This window comes from Elephantulus edwardii, unplaced genomic scaffold (genome assembly GCF_000299155.1).
Source record: "Elephantulus edwardii isolate Elephantulus edwardi_28Jun2011 unplaced genomic scaffold, EleEdw1.0 scaffold00116, whole genome shotgun sequence".
Lineage (NCBI taxonomy): Eukaryota > Metazoa > Chordata > Mammalia > Macroscelidea > Macroscelididae > Elephantulus > Elephantulus edwardii.
Window position 1 is genome coordinate 4,779,789 of NW_006399866.1, and position 24,629 is coordinate 4,804,417.

At 46.6% G+C, this 24,629-nt stretch overlaps 1 protein-coding gene across 1 annotated transcript in view; it reads left to right on the forward strand.

Moving 5' to 3' along the window:
- Positions 1-5,848: 5,848 nt before the first annotated feature.
- ENG (endoglin) overlaps positions 5,849-24,629 on the forward strand; it is a 47,500-nt gene continuing 28,719 nt past the window's right edge. Inside the window, exons 1-2 of the mRNA XM_006892614.1 lie at positions 5,849-6,203; positions 21,188-21,339. Coding sequence (XP_006892676.1) covers positions 5,849-6,203; positions 21,188-21,339 — 507 coding nt within the window. The remainder of the gene's footprint in view (positions 6,204-21,187; positions 21,340-24,629) is intronic.

Sequence of the window (24,629 nt, forward strand, 5' to 3'; positions counted from 1 at the left end):
AGACGGTGCGATTGGCACAGGACAGAGCGGAGTTTAGGGCTGTTGTACATAGGGTCGCTATGAGTCGTAGGCGACTCGACAGCACATAACAACAAGAACAACAACAACATTGCATAAAATTTAGGCAAGTTACACAGGCTTATATAGTACAACTCAGAATTAAATGCTGTCCTTGATTTGCAAATAATTTTCATGACATTGTAATATATTTAAAATTATTTATGTCCATGGATCTAGAATGATTCACTAAAGATATGGTAGGAGACATAAGCTATAAGCTGATAAATATAAAATCTTTGGAATTTTTTTACAATTGTATAACTACAGATTGGGAAAAATATCTTTGAGTTGGAATGGAATTGTTTGGAAGAAACTAACTACTTAGTTTTCATTAAAATTTTTTTCATATGACTTTTATGTAGATATTATATCTATTTCATTGTGACTTAAGGAAGACTGAGGAGATGTGAAACTCGGTGTTTGAAACAGTATCTACTTTTGACATTTGCATGAAAGAGGAGACAATATATTCTAGGAAAATGTCTGCTTCAAAAAAAAAAATAAAGAAAATGTCTGCTTTTGCTTAGAGCATGATGCTAATAACACTAACATTGCAGGTTCATTCCCCATTCAAGCCAATGTTCACTTTCTCCAACAAATACATATATATATAATCTATATCTGCTATCTATACCTGCTTCCATCTCTATCTCTATCATCTATATATATCTGCTTTCAAGTGGTGACCACATTTATCTATCGTTTCTTTCTGTTGCTGTTTTTATTTTTAACTGTGATTTGAGAAAAAGTTTACGAAGTATGTTATTTCTTTCAATCAATCATGCACATTTTGTTCCCCAATATCAATTAGAATATGCAAAATGTCTGATTGCCAGTTTATTTCATATTGTCTTTCCCATCATGCATCTTAACACATGTTTATTATCTGGTAATTCATTTCCTACTCCTGTCTCCTTCCCTTCCCCTCCCTGGTAACCAGCCAGAGCTGGTGTTTGAGTCACAGAGGTTTGGGAAAGCCTGAGCTGGAGGTGAAGGTAAACAGAGACGGGAAGGGGCCCAAGGATCGGGTTGGGAGGAGGAGGAGACAGATAAGGGGAGATTACAGAGGTGGGAGGAAAACACCTCTGTGGGTGTTCTGGAAGCTGAGAGAGATAAGACTGAGATTGGAGTTTCCTGTTTCTCCTCAGTCTTGGGGTCTCACACTCTGAGCCTCCTTTCCTTTTTTGGAAAGTGCATATAGGACAGTCTCAGACCATTCAGGTGACTGTAAGGACTCTGTGGAGGCTGAGAGACAATTTTCATTCTTGCTTTGAACCTTTAGGCTCTTCCAGTCTGCCTTCTCATTGTTCTTATGTGCTGTAGAGTCGCCTGGGACTCATGGCAACCCCATGTACAAGAGCCCTAAACCCTGCTCTATCCTGTGCCAATCTCAGTGTCTCTCACACACCTATTCCCCATTACCCCATTCACTGAATCGATACATCTCATTGAGGGTCTTCCTCTCCTGTGCTATCCCTCCACCCTCCCAAACATGATGTCCCTCTTCAAGGACTGGTCCCTCCTTACAACATGTCCAAAGCATGTCACATGTAGCTTCAGAATCCTTGCCTCCAAGGAGCAGCATGGTTTCACCCTCTCCTGGTCAAACCTGCTTGTTCTCCTAGCCGTCTACGGTATATTCAACGCTCTCCTCCAGCAACACAACTCAAAGGCATCAATTCTTTTTCTATCATCCATAGTCGCTGTCGAGCTCTTCGAGGCATAGCATGAAATTGCAAAGACGATAGCCTGGGTCAGGTGCACTTTAGTCTCCAGCCTGATGTCATTGCTCTTCAGTACTCTTGAGAGGTCCCTCACAGCTGACTTTCCCAATGCAATTCATCTCTTGATTTCCTGGCTGCTGATACCAAGAATGTTGATTGTGGAGCCAAGCAAACTAAGGTCTAAGGGAGCTCTGATGGGGTAGTGGCAAGAAACTGTGCTGCAGTCCTGAAGGTGTGTGGTTTGAATCCACCAGATGTTCCACTGGAGAAGGATGGTCAATCTCCTCCTGTGCCAGTTTGATACCACTCGATGGTAAACAACAAGAAAAAAAATTAAAGCAAAAAAAACAAGAGGTCTTGAAATTGAACAAGTCTTGCACTTAGGGAAGACACCACTCAGCCAGTACAGGACACAGACTGGCTACCCTGCCCCCCAAGCTGGTGCTCTCTCATCTCCTTGTGCTCATGTCCCCTTGTCCATTTGAGTCTGGCCCTGCTGTCCTCAGTAGCCCCTGGCTCCTGGCCAGTGCTGGAGACGGAGAGCCGCCTGGGGGTCCCTGGGGGCTGCCTGAAATTCCTCCAGTGGCTGGTGTCCAGGGTAGACGTGCTCCATCCCTTCCTGCAGCCCCAGCCTTCCTGGCCAGCCCGGAGGAGGAAGGAGCCCACTCTGCCGTCCAGACTCAGGGGTCTGGTCACCAGCCACGTGTCTTTTTGGCACGTGGACAGTCGGTACCTGAATTCATCTGCATCAGTTAGGGCCCCAGCAGGAAACAGATGGCACGCTCCAACGGGATAATTTGAGGAGAGTTTAATGAAGAGTCTGTTTACACAGGTGCAGGCTGGATTTTAGGGAAGCCACAAGGGACAGTGCAGAATCTGAGGGCTGTAGCTGTGGGGTCATGACCACCCTCAGCCTAGAGGAGAACGCGTGCAGTGTCCAGAGAGGGCTGTGTGGAGGAGCCTGGACACAGAGCTGTAACCTTCAGTGGAAGGAGGCGTCAGTGTGCAGTGGCCTGCAAGGAAGGAGAAGAATGAATAGTCAACCCCTTCCCCCTGCTGATCCTTGCAGAAGTGAGGGTGAGTCCAAGTGTGTCTATCTTCAGCTTCCAGGTTCAAAGCAGGGTGGAACTTGTGTCAAGGAGGCAGGAAATCCAGTCCACGGATTGACCCCTTTCCGTGGACACCAGCAGTAAGACCCAGTTCCATGTCTACATGCCCCTCCGACCCTGTTTTAACTTCCAGGGGATTACATTCTTCCAGCAAGTCTATCACAAGGGCCCCAAGTCCTGTGCTGAGTGCTGGAGACTCCCTGACACAGAGGATGGTGAAGTCCCTGCTCTCATGGAGCTTCTAGTTCAATGAGGAGACGTCTGGCACACAATCCCACATGGACAGGAGTGATGGGTCAGACAGTGTACTGTGGGAAGCAACCCTCACTCTCACTCCACCCACACCTCCACCCCAGCTCTGTGGCCCTGATAATTTCCTTCCAAATGTCTCTAAGTGCAGGGCTCCAGACCTTCTTGTGGTTGACTGTAGGATTTTTTTTTTCTTTCTCCATGCTTATGGAAACTTGGAGAAACAATGATAGTTATAGAAGGGCATTCATTAGGTCTTTTGTTCATAGAGTCACTATGAGTCATGCTTGACTTGACAGCAATTAACAGCAACAACAGGCCTCTTTTAGGGAGCTCTGGTAGCCTACTGGCAAGAAGGTACACTGCAATCCCCGAAGCATGTAGTTCAAATCCACCAACTGCTCTTTGGGAGAAAGATAGGCAGTTTCCTCCCAGGTAATTTAATGCACCTGAAAACCTGCTAGATGGTCTGCTATGGCTTGGTTCTGACTCAATGGCACATAACAGGGCTCTTCAACAAGTCCTTATGTTAAACTACTCTAGAGAATCCATTGGGTTTTGCTTATGACGTGAGGATGGTTGGATTGGTCAGAGGAGGTCTTTGAAGAGCCTCCAATGAATTCCTTGTGGACGAACCTCTGGGTGCCCCTGACACCTACTCTGAAGCGCAATCTCCTCTATTCCCTGATATCCATGATCCCACAAATGCACTTGCTCCAAATTCACCTCAGCTGGTGGTGGCAGGGAAGGAACTGACTTGAGAGCCAGGCAGCCCTGGGGTCCCCACTTTCCAGCTGGGGGTCTTGGGAAAGCCACTTAGACTTCCATAAGATTGGGGCTTCTCCTCTGTAAATGGTGAGTGTAATGGTACCAGCATCATAGGATGGATGTGTGGATTTGAACTGATGAGGCGAATGCCCAGGGCAGGGCCTGGGGCAAAGAGAGAGTCCAGCCTCTAGAGCTGGATTAGCTGACACTGGGCAGGCATAGATCTTTGGGGTCCTCAAAGACCCCCTCACTGAGGTCACTCTGCCTCTCACAGTGCCCAACTTGCACCTCCACAGCCACAGAAAAAGACAGAAGAGCAAGGACTCTCACAGCTTTCTCCGCCTGCCAGGCGTGGGTGAGGCTCCCTTGACCCCACGCCCACGCTTGGCTAGGAACTGGCCTGTAGCTGCAGGGCTGGGCCAGCTGACCCTTCTCCCTAGTCTCCACCCAAGGAGCCCCAACGCCCTTTCCGCTACCAAGACAGCTCCTGTGAAGACAGAGGCTTGGCCCTTTCTGTTAATGAAGCCGACACTGCCTTTGAGGCTGGGGCCAGGCCTCAAACTGCAGATAACATCCTCCTCCAGAGGTGCCCAGGGCTCCACATCTGTCCTGTCTCTCTGAACCACTGCTTCCCATTTTGTGACCCATGACAGGTGGCTCCATCTGTTCTCTGTGGCCAATCAGAACAGGCTCAGATTTGTCTTCTTAAAGTCTAGGTCTGCCAGCATCCTTCTGCTTAAGGACCTTCCATGAAACCCCGTGGGCTTCAGAATATAGTTCTCCCACAGCAGAACTGGAGGCTGTTTCCTCATATTTACTGCCCCCCTCCCCCCGACATGCCGGCTCATCCCACCAAGGTCTGTCCACTTCCTGCCTCAGTATTTTAACTCAAGCTCGTCCCCTTGCCCGGAATATTCTCTCCTCTCAGGCTGTCAAAGTTCTAAATGTCTCCTCCAGGAACTCAGATTCTTCTCGGAGCCCACTAGGCCGACCCATCGTGTACCTAGCATACATAGGTGCTTACTGTTTGTACAATGAGCACAACTCCTTCCAGGACTAACATGAGGGTGTTGTCTCCCTGGGCTCTGGAATTGTCTCCCATGCTCAGGGAGAATGGCTTGAGGAGAGTTTGAGACACTTCCTGTATGTCAGGCCTCAAGCCTTAGAAATTTCACACCTAAGAACTGAGGAAGACACTCCACTTTACAGACAAAGTGACAAAGTTGAAAAGGTTCCCCAAGTTCTTACAACTCAGAACAAGCCCAGAGAGAGGCTGAAAACTCAAAGTCATTTGACATCAGAAACACCACTAAGATGTTTCCCTTTTGTCTGGGGCTGTTCTTTGTCCCTGGAGGATTTTCTAGTCTGACACAAAGTATAGGCCTTGAGTGAATCCCCTGGCCTGGCCTCTCTGGACCTGGAGATTTCAGCCCTAACAGCCTTGTCCTGGGCCTCAGTTCCTCTTCTGGAAATGAGGGAATTAGCAAGTAGTTCAATGTCATGGTTAAAGGAGCCAGTTTAGGAGAGTGATGAAAATGGGTTTGAATCCCAACATGTTCTTGGTAAGTTATCTTCTACTTTCTTATCTGTAACATGAGAGTTCCAAGTCAGTTCCACATGAACTGTCTGGCTAGGGCCAGAGTTCTCTGCAAGGGGTGAGCTATATGGTGATTGTTTTTATCTGGCTTGGGGGTTGCCAAGATGCGCCCCCATCCTTGGGGTGGGAGAGGATAGGATGGGTGGGGAGTCAAGCCTGGAGCCTGGGGCCTTCACCTCAAAGCTGTCCCCCACAACTGCACGAGGCCCCCCACCCAGCGACAAAGCCTGTGGCACTTCCTCTACCCGCCTGGCAGGCAGCCTGGCCCGGCCCCTTTTCTAAGGAAGCGCATTTCCTGCCGCCCCAGCCCGCCTGGATGAGCCTGGAGTTCCCGGCCACCGATGGTCAGCTCCCTCGTCTGTGTCCACGGACTGCTGCACTGCTGTCCAGAGGAGCCAGCGTCCCTTCTCCGGTCATCGTCGGTCAGCCAGTCGTGGACTTCCAGCCTAGACCCCTGTGTCCTTGTGTCCACTTCTCCTGATCCCTTGGCCGCCCCCGCAGAAGGCTGGAGCAGGGCCGCCTGCTCCCTTCGGGTCCCTGCTCGAGCCCACGCCGGCCCCGGCGCCCACCCGCAGCCCTGCCCCTGGACACTGGATAAGGCTCAGCGCACAGATCCCCGGGCGGACAGCATGGCCCGTGGCTTGCTCCCGCTGGTCATCGCCCTGTTGTTGGCCATCTGCAGCCTCAGTCCCACAAGTAGGTATCCAGGAACCAGGGGTGGGAGGTCAGGCCCAGAGATGGCAGGGCTTGGCCGGGGCGTGAGACCCAGTCCCCTCTGCACTCCAGCTCATCCAGTGGAGCTTGTCTGGTGTCTTGCCTGGGAGGACTGGAGCTCTGACCAGCCACAGCTGGATGCTGGAGGGTGACCAATTGCCTGGTTTGGTGGAACTAAATAAAGTACTAAAAAGTTGGGGACAACCAGGACAAACTGGTCACCTTAACCTCAACCCCTTGCCGCTGCCCTCCCAGCTGTGTCCAGTTTCTTCCCAGGAAGGCTAGGTTGTAGACCTGCCTGTCTCCCTCCTGTCTCCTGTCCCCTGAACCCTGAGTTTTCTCAGAGAAACATGTGGGAGGGAGCCCTGTGGGTCAGAAGCCCCCATTGCTTTGTGGTTAAAGGATAGGTTCTCATTATGATGATTCTGAGCCCCAGTTTTTTCACTTGCCATGTTGGGATCGTAATAACCTCCCCATTCAGGGCTGTTGTGACGGGTGGTGGTGATGAGGTAATGCTTGCAGTGTGCTTATTATAGAGAAATCTGGCACAGGGAACCTTTTTGAATAAGCCGACAAAGTACTACCTCCGCTCCTAGCTCCCTTTCTTTTTATCCCAAAAATAACCTGGGTGCAGGCCCAGGTTAAGGGATCTGCAGGGGCTTCTCTTGTTGCTGTGTACTGTCGAGTTGGAACTGACCCTCCAACAGGTTTTCAGAGGTAGTAAATCACATGGGAAGAGATTGTCCATCTTTCTCTTATGGAGCAGAAGCTGGGGGATTCCAACTACCTGCCTTTGGGTTGACAGTACAGCTCTTTATCATGAAGCCACCAGAACTCCCTGCAGGGCCTTCTTAGAGGGAGGCTTTTTCAGGTGGTCTGATGCTACAACCAGGGGCTCAGCGAAGGGTCCCCAGCCCCAAATCCTATTTACTGTGTGCCTCTGCTGTGTCCTGTCCCTCAACCACTTAATAATACCAAGGACAGGACTGCGGACACCATTTGCCCACTTGGTGAAGCTAAGAAGCATTAAAGAATCCAGAGCAGGAGAGAGGTGGACAAGAGAAGCAGCAGGGACAGCCATGCCTGCCCCAGCTCACCCAGTCCCACAGAATTTTAAAGGTCCTAATCCTGAGGATCTGCAGTTAAGGACCTTTCCAAATTATTGAGTAGTAGTGATGTCAGTTCGAGGACTAAGGTGCATCTGATTCAGGCCATCATGTTTCTGATTAGTAGCTATGCATTTGAGACCTGGACAATGAATAAGGATGATGGAAAAAGAATTGATGCCTTTGAGCTGTGGTGTTGGGGAAGAACACTGAACATCCCATGGACAATCAAGAAAAGAAATAGATATATCTTGGAGAGGGTGCAGCCAGAGTGCTCTTTGGAGGCAAGAATGATGAGGCTTCGCCTCACATACTTTGGACATATTGCTAAGAAGTGCTGTTCCTTGGAGAGGGACATGATGTTGGGAAGGGTGAAGAGTTGGCAAAGGAGAGGAAGACCCTTAACCAGGCAGATTGACAAGGTGACTGCTGCAATGGGCTCTTGTGTGTCAGGAAGTGTGAGGATGGCGCAGGACAGGACTGGTTTCAGATCTCTTGTTCATAGGGTCACTATGAGTCGTACTCACCTCAATGTCATCTAAAAACAACCACCACCATCCTTGGAACATAATTCAACTATAGTCAAATAAGTAATGTAGTGACTAGTGAAAACACCCAAAAAAGCAATAAAAAGGGAACTGTCTTTTGCCATGAATAACAGACCCTCATTCATTGCTGTCTGGTCAGAATCAACTCATAGCTGACCCTCAGGGGGGTGTTATCAGAGGTTTTAAATTGCACAGGAGGCTAATTAAAACCAAATCAGGGCATTCTGGTGGTGAAGTCCTTTGAGAGTTAGGCTGCTAATTCAAAGGCTATGCCTCTCCCGTGGTTCAAATTCACCAGCTGCTCTGAGGGAGAAAGAGGAGCAGTTTCCTCCCAGTGACAAGAGAACGAGAAAGAAATCCTAGGAACCTGGGTATCCTAGTACCTTATGTGTTGAGCTTTTAATTGAAAGGCCAGCAGTTTGAATCACCAGCTGCTTCCCAGAAGAAAGACAAGGCAATCTCCTGTACAGATTTACAGCCTTGCAAAACCTGGTGGGAGGGTCATCCTAAAACAGAACCTACCCAAGAGCCGTGGGTTTGGCTTTTGGTTTTAATCCTAGCTGTGGAATGCTATTACTGCTGTTTGATGACCAAGTGGAGTGCATCCGGGAACAGTAAGTCACTTAGCGGGGATTTGCCTTCAGGTCTGTGACTCCCTGGAGCCCACACGGGGTAAGACAACCTTTCCCGGGAGAGCTCACAATCACCCAGCAAGATGGGTTCCACAGCTGCAATTCATGTCATGAAACAAAATGTCTAAATGGAAACCCAATATGATTTGTAAACTTTCCCTTTAAAAAACAACAACAACAACAACACACAAACCCAAACCAAAGTGATAAATAATGACAACAAAAATCTCAAACTCATTGCCATCGAGTAGAAACGACCATCAGGTGTCTGACGCCATACATTGCACAGGAGATTGCTCATCTTCTGCGGGCCTGCTGGTGGATTTGAAGTGCTGGAGAGACGGTACCTTTAGGTTAACAGTTCAACTCTGAACGAATCAGGCCACCAACCCAACTCCCAGATGACGTTAGTTATTAAAAGCAAGATTCTAACAACAGAAACAATTTAAAAAAAGATGGCTATACACTCCTTTCACAGGAAAGGAAATGGGGGCTTGGACCTAGCTGGGTTCACAGGGCAGAGTGTCATAGGGATCTGAGCTAAGTCTCCAGGCTTATTCTGCCTTCCTTCTTACTGCATTTCATTCGTTTCTAGCTATCATAATGGTCTCTTCCTCTTGGTCATTGGAGAAAGACCTGTGCAATCCACAGCAGTGTGTCATGCTGGTAAATCATGAAAGAGCATTCGTCAATTCTCATGGTGCAAATTCTCCCACACGACTGGTTTCGAACTACCAATTCACTACATACAGAATTAGGAAGAGTCAGGTAGCAGCACAACATTGTATAGTGTGTCCACCCCACAGATACAATAGACATAAACAACTTGAAGCATGTAAATGATAGCAAAATGGGATAAAGCAATCAGGAAGTGAGGCGTTTTGGTATTCATTTTTTAATTGACTTCATTAATTTTTAATGCATCTTAATTGCAAGTTGATATAATTTGATTAATAATGATTTGTTTAACAACTGGTGCAAGAAATTTCTGAAAACTTATCAATCATTCCTTTGTTTTTGTAAAATTATTATTTGAGTTAAAGTTTACAGAACAGATTGACATTCCATCCAACCATTCCTATGTATTTTATTTTATGACATTGATCACACTCCCCACGTTGTCTCATCAATCTCCCCACAATCTCTCTGTGGTTCTTGATGCCATCCATCCATCTATCCATCCGTCCATCTATCCATCCATCCGTCCATCCTCTTCCTGCTACCTCCTGAATATTATCCTTGGACAAGTGTTAGATGGAGAAGTGTTCTCAGTGCTGAGAATCTCCCAGGGGCTATTATTCACTTTACAGATCTGTCTGTTTTTTTGTCTGCAAGTTGTGTCCTTTGGATGAGTTCAAGTCCAGGTTCAAGGGCTGGTTATCAGTCATTCTTGGGAGCAGGTGGGAGCAAGTTCCAGCACAGCTCTGGTTATAGGATTTAAAAGCCTCACAAATCATCCAACCCAATCCATTTATGGCCTGGGAAACTGAGTTAGGGCTGGGAGTGAGAATGAAAAAGCCATTCTCATTCAGTCAGAAGGGGATGAAAACAGCTCCAAAAAAAGAGTCTAAAACAGATCCAACCGTCTGTGGCACAACCTGACAGCCTCTCTCAAACCTATAACTGTGTACCTCTTTGCCCCAGCAATGCACCTTCCAGGACTTAGTACTATAGGGATACTTGTCCAGAGATGTGAGTCATGGTTACCTGTAAAACACTAACTGGAAACACCGACATGCCCATTAGTGGGGCGCTCGTTGCAGTTTGAAACCACCAAATGCTCTGCTGGAGAAGGAAGGCAATCTCCTCGTGTGCCAGTTGGATCCAACTTGATGGTACACAATAAGATAAAAAGTGGGGGGCTCATTAACTAAGTTATTAAGCAGCCAAGTATCATGCAGCAGTTAGCAAGAGAAAGATGGGTCTAAGGGGCATGCTGTTTCCAAGCAAGAGGGATTCCATTTCTGTTATAATAAAATAGTGATAGCACACAGTATGAATGCAGAAAATCCTGGAAAGATGGGTTACCATTCTCCCACTATTATCATTCTCCAGATGATGGTTCAGTTCAGGGGCTTTCAAGGTTTTTTATGTTTTAAGATACACTTTTCTGTGTGTTGGATTTATTTTCCCCTTAATGTTATTGTTGTATACTATTGAGTTGGAAGTGACCCATAGGTGACCCTGCAGTGGGTTTTCAGAGGCCGTTAATTGCATGAGAGGAGATTGCTCATCTTCCTCCTGTGGAGAAGCTCATTAATTTGAACTGTGTACCTTTATCTATATTAAGCACATAGAGTTTTTTAAGAAACAACTTAACCAGAGATTTGACTCAGTTTTACTCCTCAAAGAAGCCTCAACTCAAACCAACTCACTGCTCTGAAGTCAATTCAAACTCTTAGCAACCCTGGACGATAGAACTGCTCCATAGCTTGTCCAGGGCTCTAAGTCCTTGCGGGAGCAGACTGCCACATCTTTCTTGCTTCAAGTGACCTGTGGGTTAAAATCGTTGACCTTTCGGTTAGCATCCAAGCTGCTCTAACCACTGCACCCCAGGACTCAAAGGAAAGAGAGTGAATATTATTATTGTGTCATCAAGTTGACTACACTTCATAGTGGTCTTATGAACAATAGCTCCAAATCCTGCCCTATCTTGATCCCTGCCCTGTCACCATCTCTGACACATCTGCCCCCAGTGACCAGCACTGTGTCAACTCATCTCAACCAGGGTTTTCCTCTCCTGTGCTCTCCTTCCACCCTTCCAAGCATGATCACTCCAAGAACTGGTCCCTCCTGGCAACATGCTCAAAGTATGTGAGATGGAGTTTCAAAATCCTTGCCTCCTGGTGTCACCCTATCCAGGACAAACCTCTTTTGTTCTCATGGCAGTCCATGGTATGTTCAGTACTCTTCTCTAGCCCCACAACCCAAAGGCATCAATTCTTCTTCTGACATCCTCAGTCATTGTCTACTTCTCAGATGCATAGCAAGCAACTGAGAAGCCTATGGCCTGGATCAGGCTCACCTTAGTCGCTAAACTTACTGTTGTTAGGTGCCGTCAAGTCAGCTACTCATATACAACAGAACCAAACCCTAGCTGAGCCAGCAGGTCCCTCACAATCTCTGCTGTGCTTAAACCCATTGTTGCAGTCACTGTCCCAGTCCATCTTGTTAAGAGTCTTCCTCTCCTTCACTGACCCTCCACTTTTCCCAGCAGGATGTCCACTTCCAGGGACTGGCACCTCCATGACAACATGGCCAAACAAAAGCGCAAAAGAGCACTTTGGCTGTGCTTCCTTCAAGACCAATTTGCTTGTTCTTCTGACAAGTCCACAGTATACTCCACGTTCTTTGCCAAGACCACAATCCAAAGGCATCAATTCTTTTTCGGTCTTTCTCATCTATTGTCTAACTTTTTTTTTTTTAGATTTTTAAAAAATTTTATTATTTTTGTGTGCGTGTACCGTCAAATCAGATCTGACTGGTACAGGAGGAGATTGCCCCTCCTTCCCCGGCAGAGCATCTGGCGGATTCGAACCGTGCACCTCTGGGATTGTAGTTGCAGCTTCTTGCCACTAGGCCACCAGAGCTCCCCTATTGTCTAACTTTCACATGCATGAGAAGTAACTGAAAATACCCAGGGCTTGGTTCAGGTGCCCCTTGGTCTTTAAACTGAAAATTACCCCCTTCAGAGCCCCTTTATGATTATTGACACTATTAACATAATGATGAATTGTCTTCTGGCATTTTCCAGGTGATTTTTAACACAATTAGACAGACATTTGGGTATCGTTAATACCTTTCTCTGTTTTAAAAGTTTCCATGTTGTCACAGAGAGTCCATACGTACCATTGTTCTAGGTTAATTCTCTCTCAAATGTGCCATCATTGATTTAATGATTATTGTTAGTAATTTAGTTTATTTCCCTTTTTGTACTGGTTAGAAACATGAACACAATGAATGTTTTTGGTTGGTGCACATCTTTGGAGGTTATTTCTTTTGGATAGGATCTCAATAATGGGGGCACTGAGGTTCCTGGCTCATTTTAGGGGTTGAGGGTGAAGAATGTTCCTGTATATTGACAATTGTTCACCTGATCATTGGTCAGAGGTATAGCTCAAGTCCTGGGCTCTGGCCACCTGTGTGGATGGGATCCTGGGACCTATGGCAAAGAGGTCAGAGATTACATGTGTCCATCTCTAGTGGTTGCATTTAGGGACACTTGCTCTTTGCTAGGAGGAAAAGAAGTTGAATCAGGAGCTGTATGCGCCAGGAAAGGATGAGTCCCGGGGGAAAATGGGGACATGAGCACCCAGGCAGCTTCATCTCAGCCAAATAGGCCAGAACGCTGAGGCTCAGAGGGAGAAACTTGCTGATTGTCATAGGTGGGTCAGTGCAGGAGCCTGATCTCTTTGCTTGAGGGATGGAGAGGGCAGGAAGGAGGAAATTACCTCTCCAGTGCCTTCAGTGCACTCAGCACTACGCTGGCTCTTTGTCTCTCTCTGCTCCCAGTTTATAGATGAGGAAATCAAAGCTCAGGTCAACTGGCAGGTTCAGACTTGAACCTTAACCCAGCTTCTTTCCCCTGCACCAAGCTGCAGCCCAGGCCTTTGGTGATTGAGGGCTGTGGAGAGTTGGAGAGCTAATTGTCAGGGGTTAGGTGCCCCCTTTAATTCAGGCTAGAAAAGCCTCATCCATGGACTGAGCTGACTTTAATATCTGTGTGTTGGGGACGAAGGGTAAAGAGAAGACTATAACCATTGGCATGTATTTCACATTTACGGTGTGCCAAACATCACTCTGGGCAGGATATGTGTATTAATAGTTAAACCTTCACAAAATACCTATGAGGTCAAAATACCTTTGGTCTATGAGGTAGATCCTTTTGAGGCATAGGCAGGGGAAGGAATTTGCCTGGATCAGCATAGCCTGGTAGTGACAAACTGGAATATAAACCCTAGACCTAACCACTGTACTCAATGTGTGTGGACGATGGGAGTTGTTGACTAGTGCCTGGGTTTCCCATCCCAGGCAATCAGCTCCTTCCTGTGCCCCTAGAGTGATCCTCCTATGTTTAGTGCAATGATAATATGAGAATCTTATGCTACCTCCAGGTTCATGAGTCTCATCAATGCTCTGCCTTCTCTTCTGGAGATTCTCCATGGAGGGAACCTCAGAACATCAGTTCCCCGTAGAACTTGAAGGATGTCCTAGTCATTCCTCTTCCCTTCTCCCAACGAGAGAAGAACCCATGGGGAAACTGAGGCCCACATTGGTGGAAGGTGTTATTATGGGTCATCTAGTAAGTTCGAGAGGACACTCAATGCCAATCAATGCCACTCATGCCTGCTCTGTGCACTGGGTTGAGCACTGAAAATTCAGGGTGGTCTGGGCTTCATCTGTCCTAGAAAAGCTTACATTTTATGGGGAGAGACAGGCAACAGACAAATGCAAACAATCTACCTGGATACTTAGTTCTAGAAGGACATCCAGGCGCCAATAGTCCTGAAAGAGGAAAAGATAGATCCTCACATGAAGATTTCCAGAACAGCCTTTTCAAGGATGAAGAGAAGTTGACCAAGTGGTCAAATAAAGGAATATCATTAATCTAGTAACAGACATGGCAATGACAGAGAGTAAGAAGTATTTGAGGAAACTCTCAGCATCTTGTCATTTGACTAGACATAAATAATTCTGAAAGCAGTTTCTCCTTCCTCAAAAATCCCTACAAGTCAACAGTACCCCAACACTGCATGTGTGTTATTGACATGCACCAACTAGACGAGAAGGACAGCACAATCATCATGCCCATCAGAGATGATAACACTGAGACGTGGCGAGGAAGCTGAGTTTGCAGCATCAGGATCGGCACCTTTCGTGTGTCAGATCCTGAAGCCTGCACTTTGAAACTCCACTCAGAGTTGTGGGGTGTGGACTTGATGCTGTAGTTACCGGGGAGCCATGGGAGAGGCCAGAGGAGAGAAGTGCTAATGCTGCATCGGTAACCATGTCCTGAGGGAACAGCTGGCCTGGAAACTGGGAGATCTATGAGACTATGCAGTTGAACTTGAAAGAAGCCGAAGTTAGCAGGTAGCTGACAAAGGGGGATAGCCTTCTCAGCAGTAAAGTATCAAAAAGTATCTACCCTGGTATGAGAGAACACTGAACACTGAACTTGAAGGATGTCCTAGTCATAGTGTTCAGTAAGTGAGGTGGTGTATGGAGCACTTACTGGGTACCAAGGGCTAAACTGGAGTTATCTCACCAATCTGACACAGGTACTTGTGGCTTTATTTACATGGGCTGAGTCGTCAACTGACACACAGCCAGAAAAGTGAGATGCTCTAAATCTGGATCTGGAACATCTGGATCCAAATGCAAACCTTGACACAGTAGCTAAGTGATGTTGTTGTTTATCGTTGAGTCAGAACTGACCCTTCAGTGGATTTTCAGAGGCAGTTAGTTAATCGATGAGGATGAGATTGCCCATCCTCCCATGGAGTGATGGTAGGTAAATTATTAAACCTCCTTAGATAACAAGTGCTAGAATAACAGATACTGGAAGTGGATGGTTTTGGTGGTGGTGTTGGGTGTTTTTGAGTCAAGTATGTCTTATAGTGATCCAGTGAACAACAGATCCGGACCCTGTCCTGTCCTGCGCCATTCCTCATCATCTCTGACACACATGAACCCATTGCCGCCGTCACTGTGTCAGTCCGTCCTGTTGAGCATCTTTCTCTCTTTTGCTGAACCTCTGCCTTTCCAAGCATGATGTCCCTCTCCAAGGAATAGCTTCTCATAGCAACATGCCCTACATATGTGAGACAGAGCTTTGTCACCCTGGTCTACGTGGAATATTCTGGCTGCACTTTCTCCAAGACACATTTGTTTGTTCTTTTGGCAGTCTATGGGATATTCAGTACTCTTCACCCACCACAGCTCAAAGCCATCTACTCTTCTTCTGGCATCCTTATTCGTCCAGTTCTCTGATGCATAGCAAGTGATTGAAAAGACCATGGTCTGAATCAGGTATGCCTTGGAGTTCAAGCTGACAGCGTTGCTCTTCAATAATTTGGAGAGGTCTCTTACAACAGATTTGCCCAATGCAATATGTCTCTTGATCTCCTGACTACTGGTACCTTGGTGCTGATAGTGGATCCGACATATATTTTTTTCTCTTACTGTTCAGGAGGCCAGAAGTCCAAAATCAGTGTGCTTGCTCTTGGGAAAGGCCTACTCTGCCAGTTCTGGAGGAAGGTCTCTGTTTCTTTCAGCGTCTACAGGCTCAGGCTTCCTTGGAGATCTCCCTGAGTCTTGGTCTTCCCTGTTTTCCATGTGCTTCCCCCCACAGAGTCCTGAGTCGGTAAGGATGAACTCTACTTCTCTCAGCTCCTCTTTGGTGGTACAGAAGTTTCCTCTCTCAGCTTGCTTTCCTCTGCTTTCATCTCTTGCGAGATAAAAGTTGTTACAGGCCACACCCCTGGGAAACGTCCCTTCATCCCTTTCATGGACCAGGGCTATGCTGTGTTCTACCTTTAATCCTCTTACAACAATTTGGTTTATCTAATTATAGAAGATCATTACACTACTTCCGCGTTATAACTTTACATGCATTTATTTTTGGAGGACGCAATTCTATCTTTGACACTCCTCGACACTCGGTTTCCTTGTGTGTGAAATATAGGGCGTTCTGATGGCCTAGTCCATAGGGAGCTGTGCTTTGTAAGCCACGGGTGTATAGATCATACTATCCACCCCACAGGGCATCTGTGAAGATGAAGTGAGTTATTTCATAAAGCCTGGCCCCGAGTAAGCATGAGGGAAACATCTTCTGTGATCAATTCTGTTTTGCAAATGGGGAAACTGAGACTGGTTGGACAATTGCTCAAAGTAACCAACTCTTCATGGCCAGGATTTCACTCAGACCCTCTGGCTCAAGAGCTGTTGTGTTTGACCTTGGTCATATGTGCCTCCCAAGATACTGGAGGGGGTCATTTGGAAAGTCCTAGAGGTGACTGTATTCTCCTGGGGAGGGTTGTCCGTGGGTTGCAGAGGAAAAACAAGGAGCCAGTGCAGTGGGAGCAGGTGGCTCCGGTGTCTCTCACTCTGGCCCTGGACACTCGGGTCCCTATCGGCGCCCTCTCTGACCCGGTCCCTGGAGCCCCGGCATTTCCCTTGGTGCCAGGGGATTGTTTTCGGCTCTGTCTGGGCCCGCCTCCGGCTCCAGGAGACAGGCCCGGGCGTCATACTCCCTCCTGTCTCCCCATTCTCGTCTGCGGGGTGGAGGCGGCCAGGATTCGAAAAGGCCCCAAAATAAATGGACCTCTTATCTGATCTCCCAGCCTGGCCTGTTATCTGATCATTACATAATGGCCAGGCCAGTGGCCTCTCCCGCTGACGGCATGGAGGAGGTGGCCCTAGGCTGCCCTGGCAATCCGGGAGGAACTGGGGTTCCTGGAAGTCTGGGGAGGGGGCAGGGAGAGCTTGAAGGGAAAGAGGGAGACACTGTGCTAATCTGCGGGCCAGAGGTGGGAGCAAAGCAAGGTTGGTCAGCCATGCACAGGGGGACTTTTGCCTCAGTCTCACCGTTTGTACTGAGAAGGTTGTACTTGACTACAGCCTGACAGGGGGTGGAGAGGGTGGGAGTTCTGAGGAGACTGGAGGGGAAAAAAACGGATGAAGCCTGCTGGAGAGGGGCTCTGCCCTTGAGTTTACTGTGGTGCAGAGTCTGTTGGCCTGCAGATAACAGTGATCTTCTTCCTTCCAGAGGACCTTTCCCCTTCTCACCACATGACCCTGCCTCTAAGACAGTTGATGCCTCTCTAATAAGAGATTTGTAGATTTAATAATTATAATACTTAATAATTATATATTTTTTAAACCAGTCACTGTTGAGTTGACTCCAACACATGTCAACCCCATGTGTATCAGTAGAACTATAAAAAGGGCTTCCAGAATGAGGTTGCCAGGCCTTTCTCTTGATCTGCCTCGGCCTGGATCTGGGCCTCCATCCTTTCTGTGCCAGGCACCTTCACTGTTTGTACTCCTCATGGGTTTAACTGTTATGCAATATACAATATTTATTGCTATAAAAATTGTCATGTGCCCTGTCTGCTGGAGTTCTCCCAATAACCTGTGAGAATTCTCTTCCATCTTTACAGATGAGGAAACGAAGGCCCAAAGTAGTGAAATGTTTCCCCCAAGTCACATCACCAGTAAATACTGAGCCTGAGATTCAAACTCAAGTTTATCTGATTCCAGAGACCTTACTTCCTTTTTTCATAAAAAAAGACTATGACCAACATTTGTCACATCAATAATTTTCCTGTGGGGGAGCTCTGGTGGCCTAGTGGCAAGAAGCTGCACTGCAATCCCAGAGGAACACGGTTCGAATCCACCAAACACTCTGCTGGAGAAGGAGGCGCAATATCCTCCTGTACCAGTCAGATCTGATTTGACGGTACACGCACACAAAATAAAAAAAGTTTTAAAAAAAATTTTCCTGTGAATAGCTCAGTGCACTGAGCACCTCGATGAGTATAATTATCATCTGCTTCAGATTTCCCCGTCACCCAAGGGTCTTTTAACCACAGCATAGTTTGTCCTGACTCTCTGGAGTTCCTGTCACACTCAGGGAAGAGCTAGACAAGCAGTGTCTAAGGCCTGGACTTCCACAGTGGGCAAATTCTCTGGTCCTGATCTTATTCATCCTAAGATAGAGCTGGGAGTAGGGGGTGCTGCTGCTGTATTAAGGGGTAGCCATCTCATGTCCTTCTCTGACCTCTAGGGGTCCTTTAAGGGTGGAGATTAGAAGGCTGCATTGGGCATAAGACAGTCCAGGGTTCAGAAGACGCCTCCCTGCCCCCTCTTCTGAACTGGCGTCAGTTGGACGTGAGTCCAGTCCCTCCACGCCCATCTTTGATCTCCAAGAAAACAGGAAGTGAGCGCGACAAGATGGAGACACAAACTTCCAAACAGTCTCCCCTTCTCTATCCTCCTTCCCTCCTCCAGAGCCCCCCTCCCCCCTGCACATTCCTTAGGACGAGGTGTAGGGGCCTCATTTCCTCTTCCTCTTCTGCTGGGTCAGGGTGAAATTCCATTCCCTCCTCTCAAGACTTGTTTCCGGCTGCTGGGTGGCGGACTCTGTGGTCTACCCCAGTCCAGGCCGCTTCCCTCCTAACCTGAGCTGTCCTCTTGCTCACCCTGTTCTCTTGGGGACAGGAAATGACAACCCTCTTCGGACCACAGGCCATTCTTCCCAGCCTCCCAGAGGCACAAGAGGGGAAGCTTTGTTTCCACATCTCAACTCCCACCTTCCTTTGGAGGGAACCAGGCTTGGAGGCCTGGGCTTGCTGTGGGCCCCACCTTGCAGTGAGAGTTGCTATATTTAACAAACAGAAATGTGTTGTTGCTGTTATGTGCTGGCCCAGAGACTCTATGACCCTATGAAATGTGTTGCCTTGTGCCTTAGAGTCGAATCTGACTCATTGCTGACCCTCCACACAGAATTGCTAATCTTTCTCCTGAGGAGCAACCTGTGGATTTGAATGGCATGTCTTTGGGTTGGCAGTGCAAATTCTTACCACTACGCCACCAGGTGCCATCGAGTGGACTCCGACTCATAGCAACCCTATGAACAACATATCTGAACCCTGTCCTATCCTGTGCCATCCTCACAATCTCCGACACACCTGAATCCATTGCTGCAGACACTATGTCCATCCATCTGGTATTCTGTGTTCCAACTATTAAAGGATGTCTGTGGCTGTTTCTTCTTTCTTCTGTTTCTTCTTTTTTTTATGGACTTCCAATCTGGGCTCTGCCTCTAATACTATAATATCCACATTCCTCTATTATTCATAGGATTTTCACAGGTCTGCTATTTCAGATGCGGATGGCCAGTCCTATTTCCGAGTCTATTTTAATCTGGGAGCTCTACTAAGATCTGTCTCCTATGGATGACCCACCTCTGGAATTTGAAACACTAGTGGAACAGCTATCACAGCACCCACAAGATATTTCAGTACAGCCATCAGATCGCCCTGTAATTAAATTTGAATTTAAGATTGAATTTAAAATACAGTGAATGTATTTTAGTATAAATATGGCTCAAGTACTGCAGGAGTACCGTACTAAACAATTACTCATTGTTTCTCTGAAATTCAAGTATAACTGGACACTCTATATTTTATCTGATAATTGGAGGCACGTTTCTGAGGCTTCGTCTGACATACTTTGGGCATGTTTCAAGGAAAGACATCATGTTTGGTAGGGTGGAGGGACAGCTCAAGGAGGAAGACCCTTGAGATTAATTGACTCAGTGACTGCGGTAATGGGAATATGTGTATCAGAGACAATAAGCTTGGCTCAGCATAGAGCAGGGTTCAGAGCTGTTGTACACAGGGTCTCTATGAATCACAAGGGACTAGATGGTACATAACAACAACAATAACAACAATCCTATACATAGTAGCAATGTGACCCTGGGCAAGTAAAGTCTTTCTCCTCCCTGAACATCAGTTTCTTTATCTATAGAATGAGCATATAGAGGGAGCTCTTGTGGCCAAGTGGCAAGAAGCTGCACTGCAATCCCAGAGGTATGCAGTTCGAATCCACCAGATGCTCTGCTAGGGAAGGAGGGGTAATCTCCTCCTGTACCAGTCAGATCTGATTTGATGATACACACACAAAAAAAGAAAATAAAATAGGTGTATAGGTAGTCATCAATTTATAATGATTCCAACCTATAATTCTCCATTATTTTTTATTTTACTTTTTATATGTCCTTCAACATGGCAGCATGTAATTTTCTGACGTTATTATTCACTGATGTTCACTTGTAGACGTTTATGTATAATGTTTCTAAGATCCCCCATATTGAATTTTTAAAGTACCTTATAATAAAAGGTGAGAATGAAAACAAAAAGAACTTAGCATCTAGAACAGTGTATATCTGGAAAATGGGAGAGGAAAAGTAGCTTGGATGATTAATGGGGCAAATAAGTCCGTGGCTTATTTGACAAGGAGTTAGCTACATAGCTTTGAATACAGTTTCAAGTATAATGTCACCAATGTTAACTAAATGAACCAATATGCACTATTAATTTGATATAGACCTTATAAGGAAGAACAGAAATCCATTTCCTTTTTTACATTCCATTAAAGGCAACAAAGACAATCATTAAAGTAAGAAAGTCAGATAAACTTTGTGTTTCAGTAATTTTTAGAGGAAAAATTAAAACCATTGTCAGAAGTAAAAAAAAAAAGAAAACAAAAAGAACAAAGAGGTATTTTACTTCAGTCAGAACCAACTTTATGACAGTCATTGAGATGGACCCCTTTTGTAAATCAGAGACACTTACTGTGTGATGTGGGATCAGTTCTGACTCTTATCGACCCCACAAGACAGAGCAGAACTGCCCCATAAGGTTTTCCAGGTACCATAGCTTTCTCTCAAACAGAGGCTCCTGGGTTCCAACTGCCTAACTTTCAGTTAGCAGAAGAGCACATAATCATGGTACCATGAGGGCACCTTGGTCAGGAACTACTTCTACTTACACTTCATAAAATAGCAGTGAAGATTCAGCAAAGCCCTTAGCCTGTGCCCAGAAATGTTCAGAAAGTGAAAGCAATTGTCAGCACTATATTCTTATCTGGTCCTTACTGTGCTTCCTCCACAGGTCTTGCAGAAACAGTCCATTGTGACCTACAGCCTGTGGATCCTAAGAAAGGCCAGGTGACATACACTATGAGCCAGGTCTCGGAAGGCTGTGTGGCCCAGGTTCCCAATGCCACTCTGGAAGTTCATGTGCTCTTCCTGGAGTTCCAAAGGGTGAGTGCACCATGACAGTGTCAGGTGGGGCCCTGGAGAAGCCCCCAAGGAATGAAGAAAGCCCTCCTGTGGTGGGACCTGGATGGACTGTGGTTGTCTCGTAGGGCCTACAGGGATGGCATTTCTGGGGCAGAGCCTAGGATCATGAAGGAGCAATATTCTGGTGTCCTTACAAGTCCTGGGTGGGAAGAGTCCACTCAGAGTTTGGGAACCAGGTGGAGTGTGGAGCAGAGCCAGGTGGGAGGCAGAGCTCACCAGGTGAGCCACTGCTGACAGGTGTTCATACACCTCCAGCTTCCAGGCTGGTTGAGACTCAGCTGTGGAATAATCTCCCACAGCTGAGCCCCAGTCAGGTTGTCTCAGTCTTTCTTAATACTAGACCTTGGCTGAGCTTCTGTCATGTGCTAGGTACTGTGCTAGGAATGGAGCTGAGGGTCTGACGTGTACCAAGGACCAGCATCTGTAACTATACCCACTTTTTGGAGGAGGAAACTGAGGCTAGCCTAGAGAGATGAAGCAACATGCCAAGGTCAGAAATCAAACCAGAGTCTGGACACTCCGCAGCCAGGCTGTTTCTGGGCTCTGCAAAGAGTTTCAGGTTGACTTGCTGTCTGGCTGGCCTGGGCTGAAGGTCATACTTGATGTGATCGTAGGTCCTGATAGCAACTTCGTGGTGTTGACTCAGGATGGTTTTGTGGCCTTCAAAGTTGTTCAAAACTGTCCTATGTTAGGGCAATAAGAAGGTGCCCAGACCCCCAGGATCTGGGGGCCTCACCCCCACCACCTACCATAAGGACTGTGGGCCTTCATAATTGCCCAACCACAGATAGGTGCCTAACCACAGATAACCAAGTGCATTTTTGTAGACAAGCATTATAATGTCTTCAAATTTGGTAATAATATGAAAAATAAGATTTCCTTCTTTAAGTTCTGGTTTTCCTTCTGATATTCAGGTCCCTGGACCTCCTCTGGGTGACTAAGTTCTCCCTATCCTAATCATTCAACAGCTGGGCCACACTCCAGAAACTCTGGATTCTATGAGACTTTTACATTCTCGGCCTCATTTCCCCCATTTTGATCAGGATTCTTCTCTGTAGAGTATCACATTTGGCCTCACTGTGACTTATGCCTTATCAGCATGGTTCCTGTCCTTAATGAGCACCCAGGTCTATGGGATACAGGTGTGTAGGTTGCTCAGATTCAGGTGATTGGTGATGGTTCTGGCGAACAGGGCACTCCACTTTTTTTGAGATTAGGCAGAGCTTTCCATTGCAAGCAACACCCAGAATGACAGCCAAGAGCTTACCCAGAGAAGATGGCCATGGGGAAGAGCAGACAGTGTAGTGCAGGCAGAAGGAATGGGCCTCCATGGGGCCAAGCCACAGTTCCCTCACGAACTAGAGAGATGGGAAAGGCCCCCAGTGCCATTTTAAGGAGCTTGGGCTTTATCTGATAGCAGGGTCAGTTCTTGGAGGACTTTAAGCAGGGTCATGACAGAGTGCCACATCTAATTTTTAAATAATTTTGGTTTTTTGTGGTTGCAAATAAACACAGTAGAATGTGTACCATCTAACATTTCCTACATGGACAACTCACTGGAGTCAGTTACTGTGAAAATTGTACAACCTTTCTTACCCTTCTTTCCAGAGTTGTTCCTCCTCCACTAATTTACATTCACTGTTTTCCTAAATTTCCTATTTAATCCTGCACGTTTCTGTTGTTAATCTGACCCCATATACATATTTCTTTAAAATAATACTTTGTGCACGGCAGATATTTTTTTTTACTGTTTAAATTAAACTATTGTTTGACTTGAAGACCTCAAGGGATGTTTTTGGTTTAATAATTCTTTCTGGGCAGTAGTTTGAGGAGTTTGTCCAGCCTCAGTAGCTCCAGAAAGTCTGGATTCTGTGAGAATGTGAAATTCTCTGCCTCATTTCTACAATTTTGATCAGAGTAGAATGCCTTTATACAGGGTATCACACACATTTGACATCAGCATACCTCATGCCTTATTCCAAGAGTCCTGGAGCCCATGGCCCTCGAATCTCTGTGCCACCCTCTTCCTTTTTCAGAGAGCTCTGTCTACAGGATATCCACCTTCTAATTCAAGGAGCCAGACTTCTGATGTCAGGATATTCAGGGGCATTTATCTGAAGAGGTGTGGAAAACTGAGGTTCAGGAAATGCCAGTCCTCATTTGTCACTAGGATGCCCACCTAACATCTGCTCCTGTCCACTCCCCAAGAGACATGTTTCTTGGACACACCTAGTAATCAGAGTATCTTAATCTTGCCCACTGGCTAGAATATGCTAAACAGATGGTTCTTGACCTATGAATGCTTACTGTGTACACTGCTTTATGATCTTGGTGGGGAATTTAGAACCAGACAAGCCTTCATTTGGATTTTGGGCCCACCCCTTGCTATGTATCAAAGAGCTGGACAATGACCAAGGATGACAGAAGAATTGATGCCTTTGAGTTGTGGTGCTTGAGTATTGATCATCAAGAGTATGGATCACCAAGAGAACTAACAGGTCTGTCCTAGAGAGGATGAAACCAGGCTACATCTTGGAGGCAAGGGTTTTGAAGCTCCATTTCACAAATTTTGAGCACGTGACCAGGAGGGACTAGTCCTTGGAAAAGGACATCATTCTCAGAAGGGTAGAGGGACACAGCAGGAGAGGAAGACCCTAGATGAAATGGATTGACACAGTGATTGGGGTAATGGGGGTGGGTGTGTTAGAGATAGTGAAACTGGCTCAGGACAGGGCAGGGTCCAGAGCTGTTATACATAGGGTCGCTATGAGTCGCAGGTGACTAGATGACACATAACAACAACAACTTACTGGCTAAGGAGCTCTGGTGGTGTGATGTGTAGCAAATTATGCTGCTGATTCAAAAGCTATGGTCTCCCACCATGTGAATCCATCAGCCGGATGGGCAGTCTCTTCCCTTCACATTTTACAACCTTGGAAACTCTACGGGGGTTCACTGTGAATTAGAACTGGCCTACTGGCAGCAAGTGAGTGAATGACTTACTGCTTGTGTCACCTTGCTGAGCCTTGGTTTTTATGTCAGGAAAATGGGGATGAAAACAGATCCTGCTTGCTGGGATTGTGAGATCTTAATGAGATAGTAAAACCAAGCTCACTGCCATCCAGTCATTTCAGAGGCTGACAGAAGAAGACTACTTCATCTTTCTCCCCTGGTGGGTCTGAACTGCTGACTTTTTGGTTCTCAGCCCAACACTTAACCAGGCTTCTTCCAGCGCAGTAATACAGGCAAAC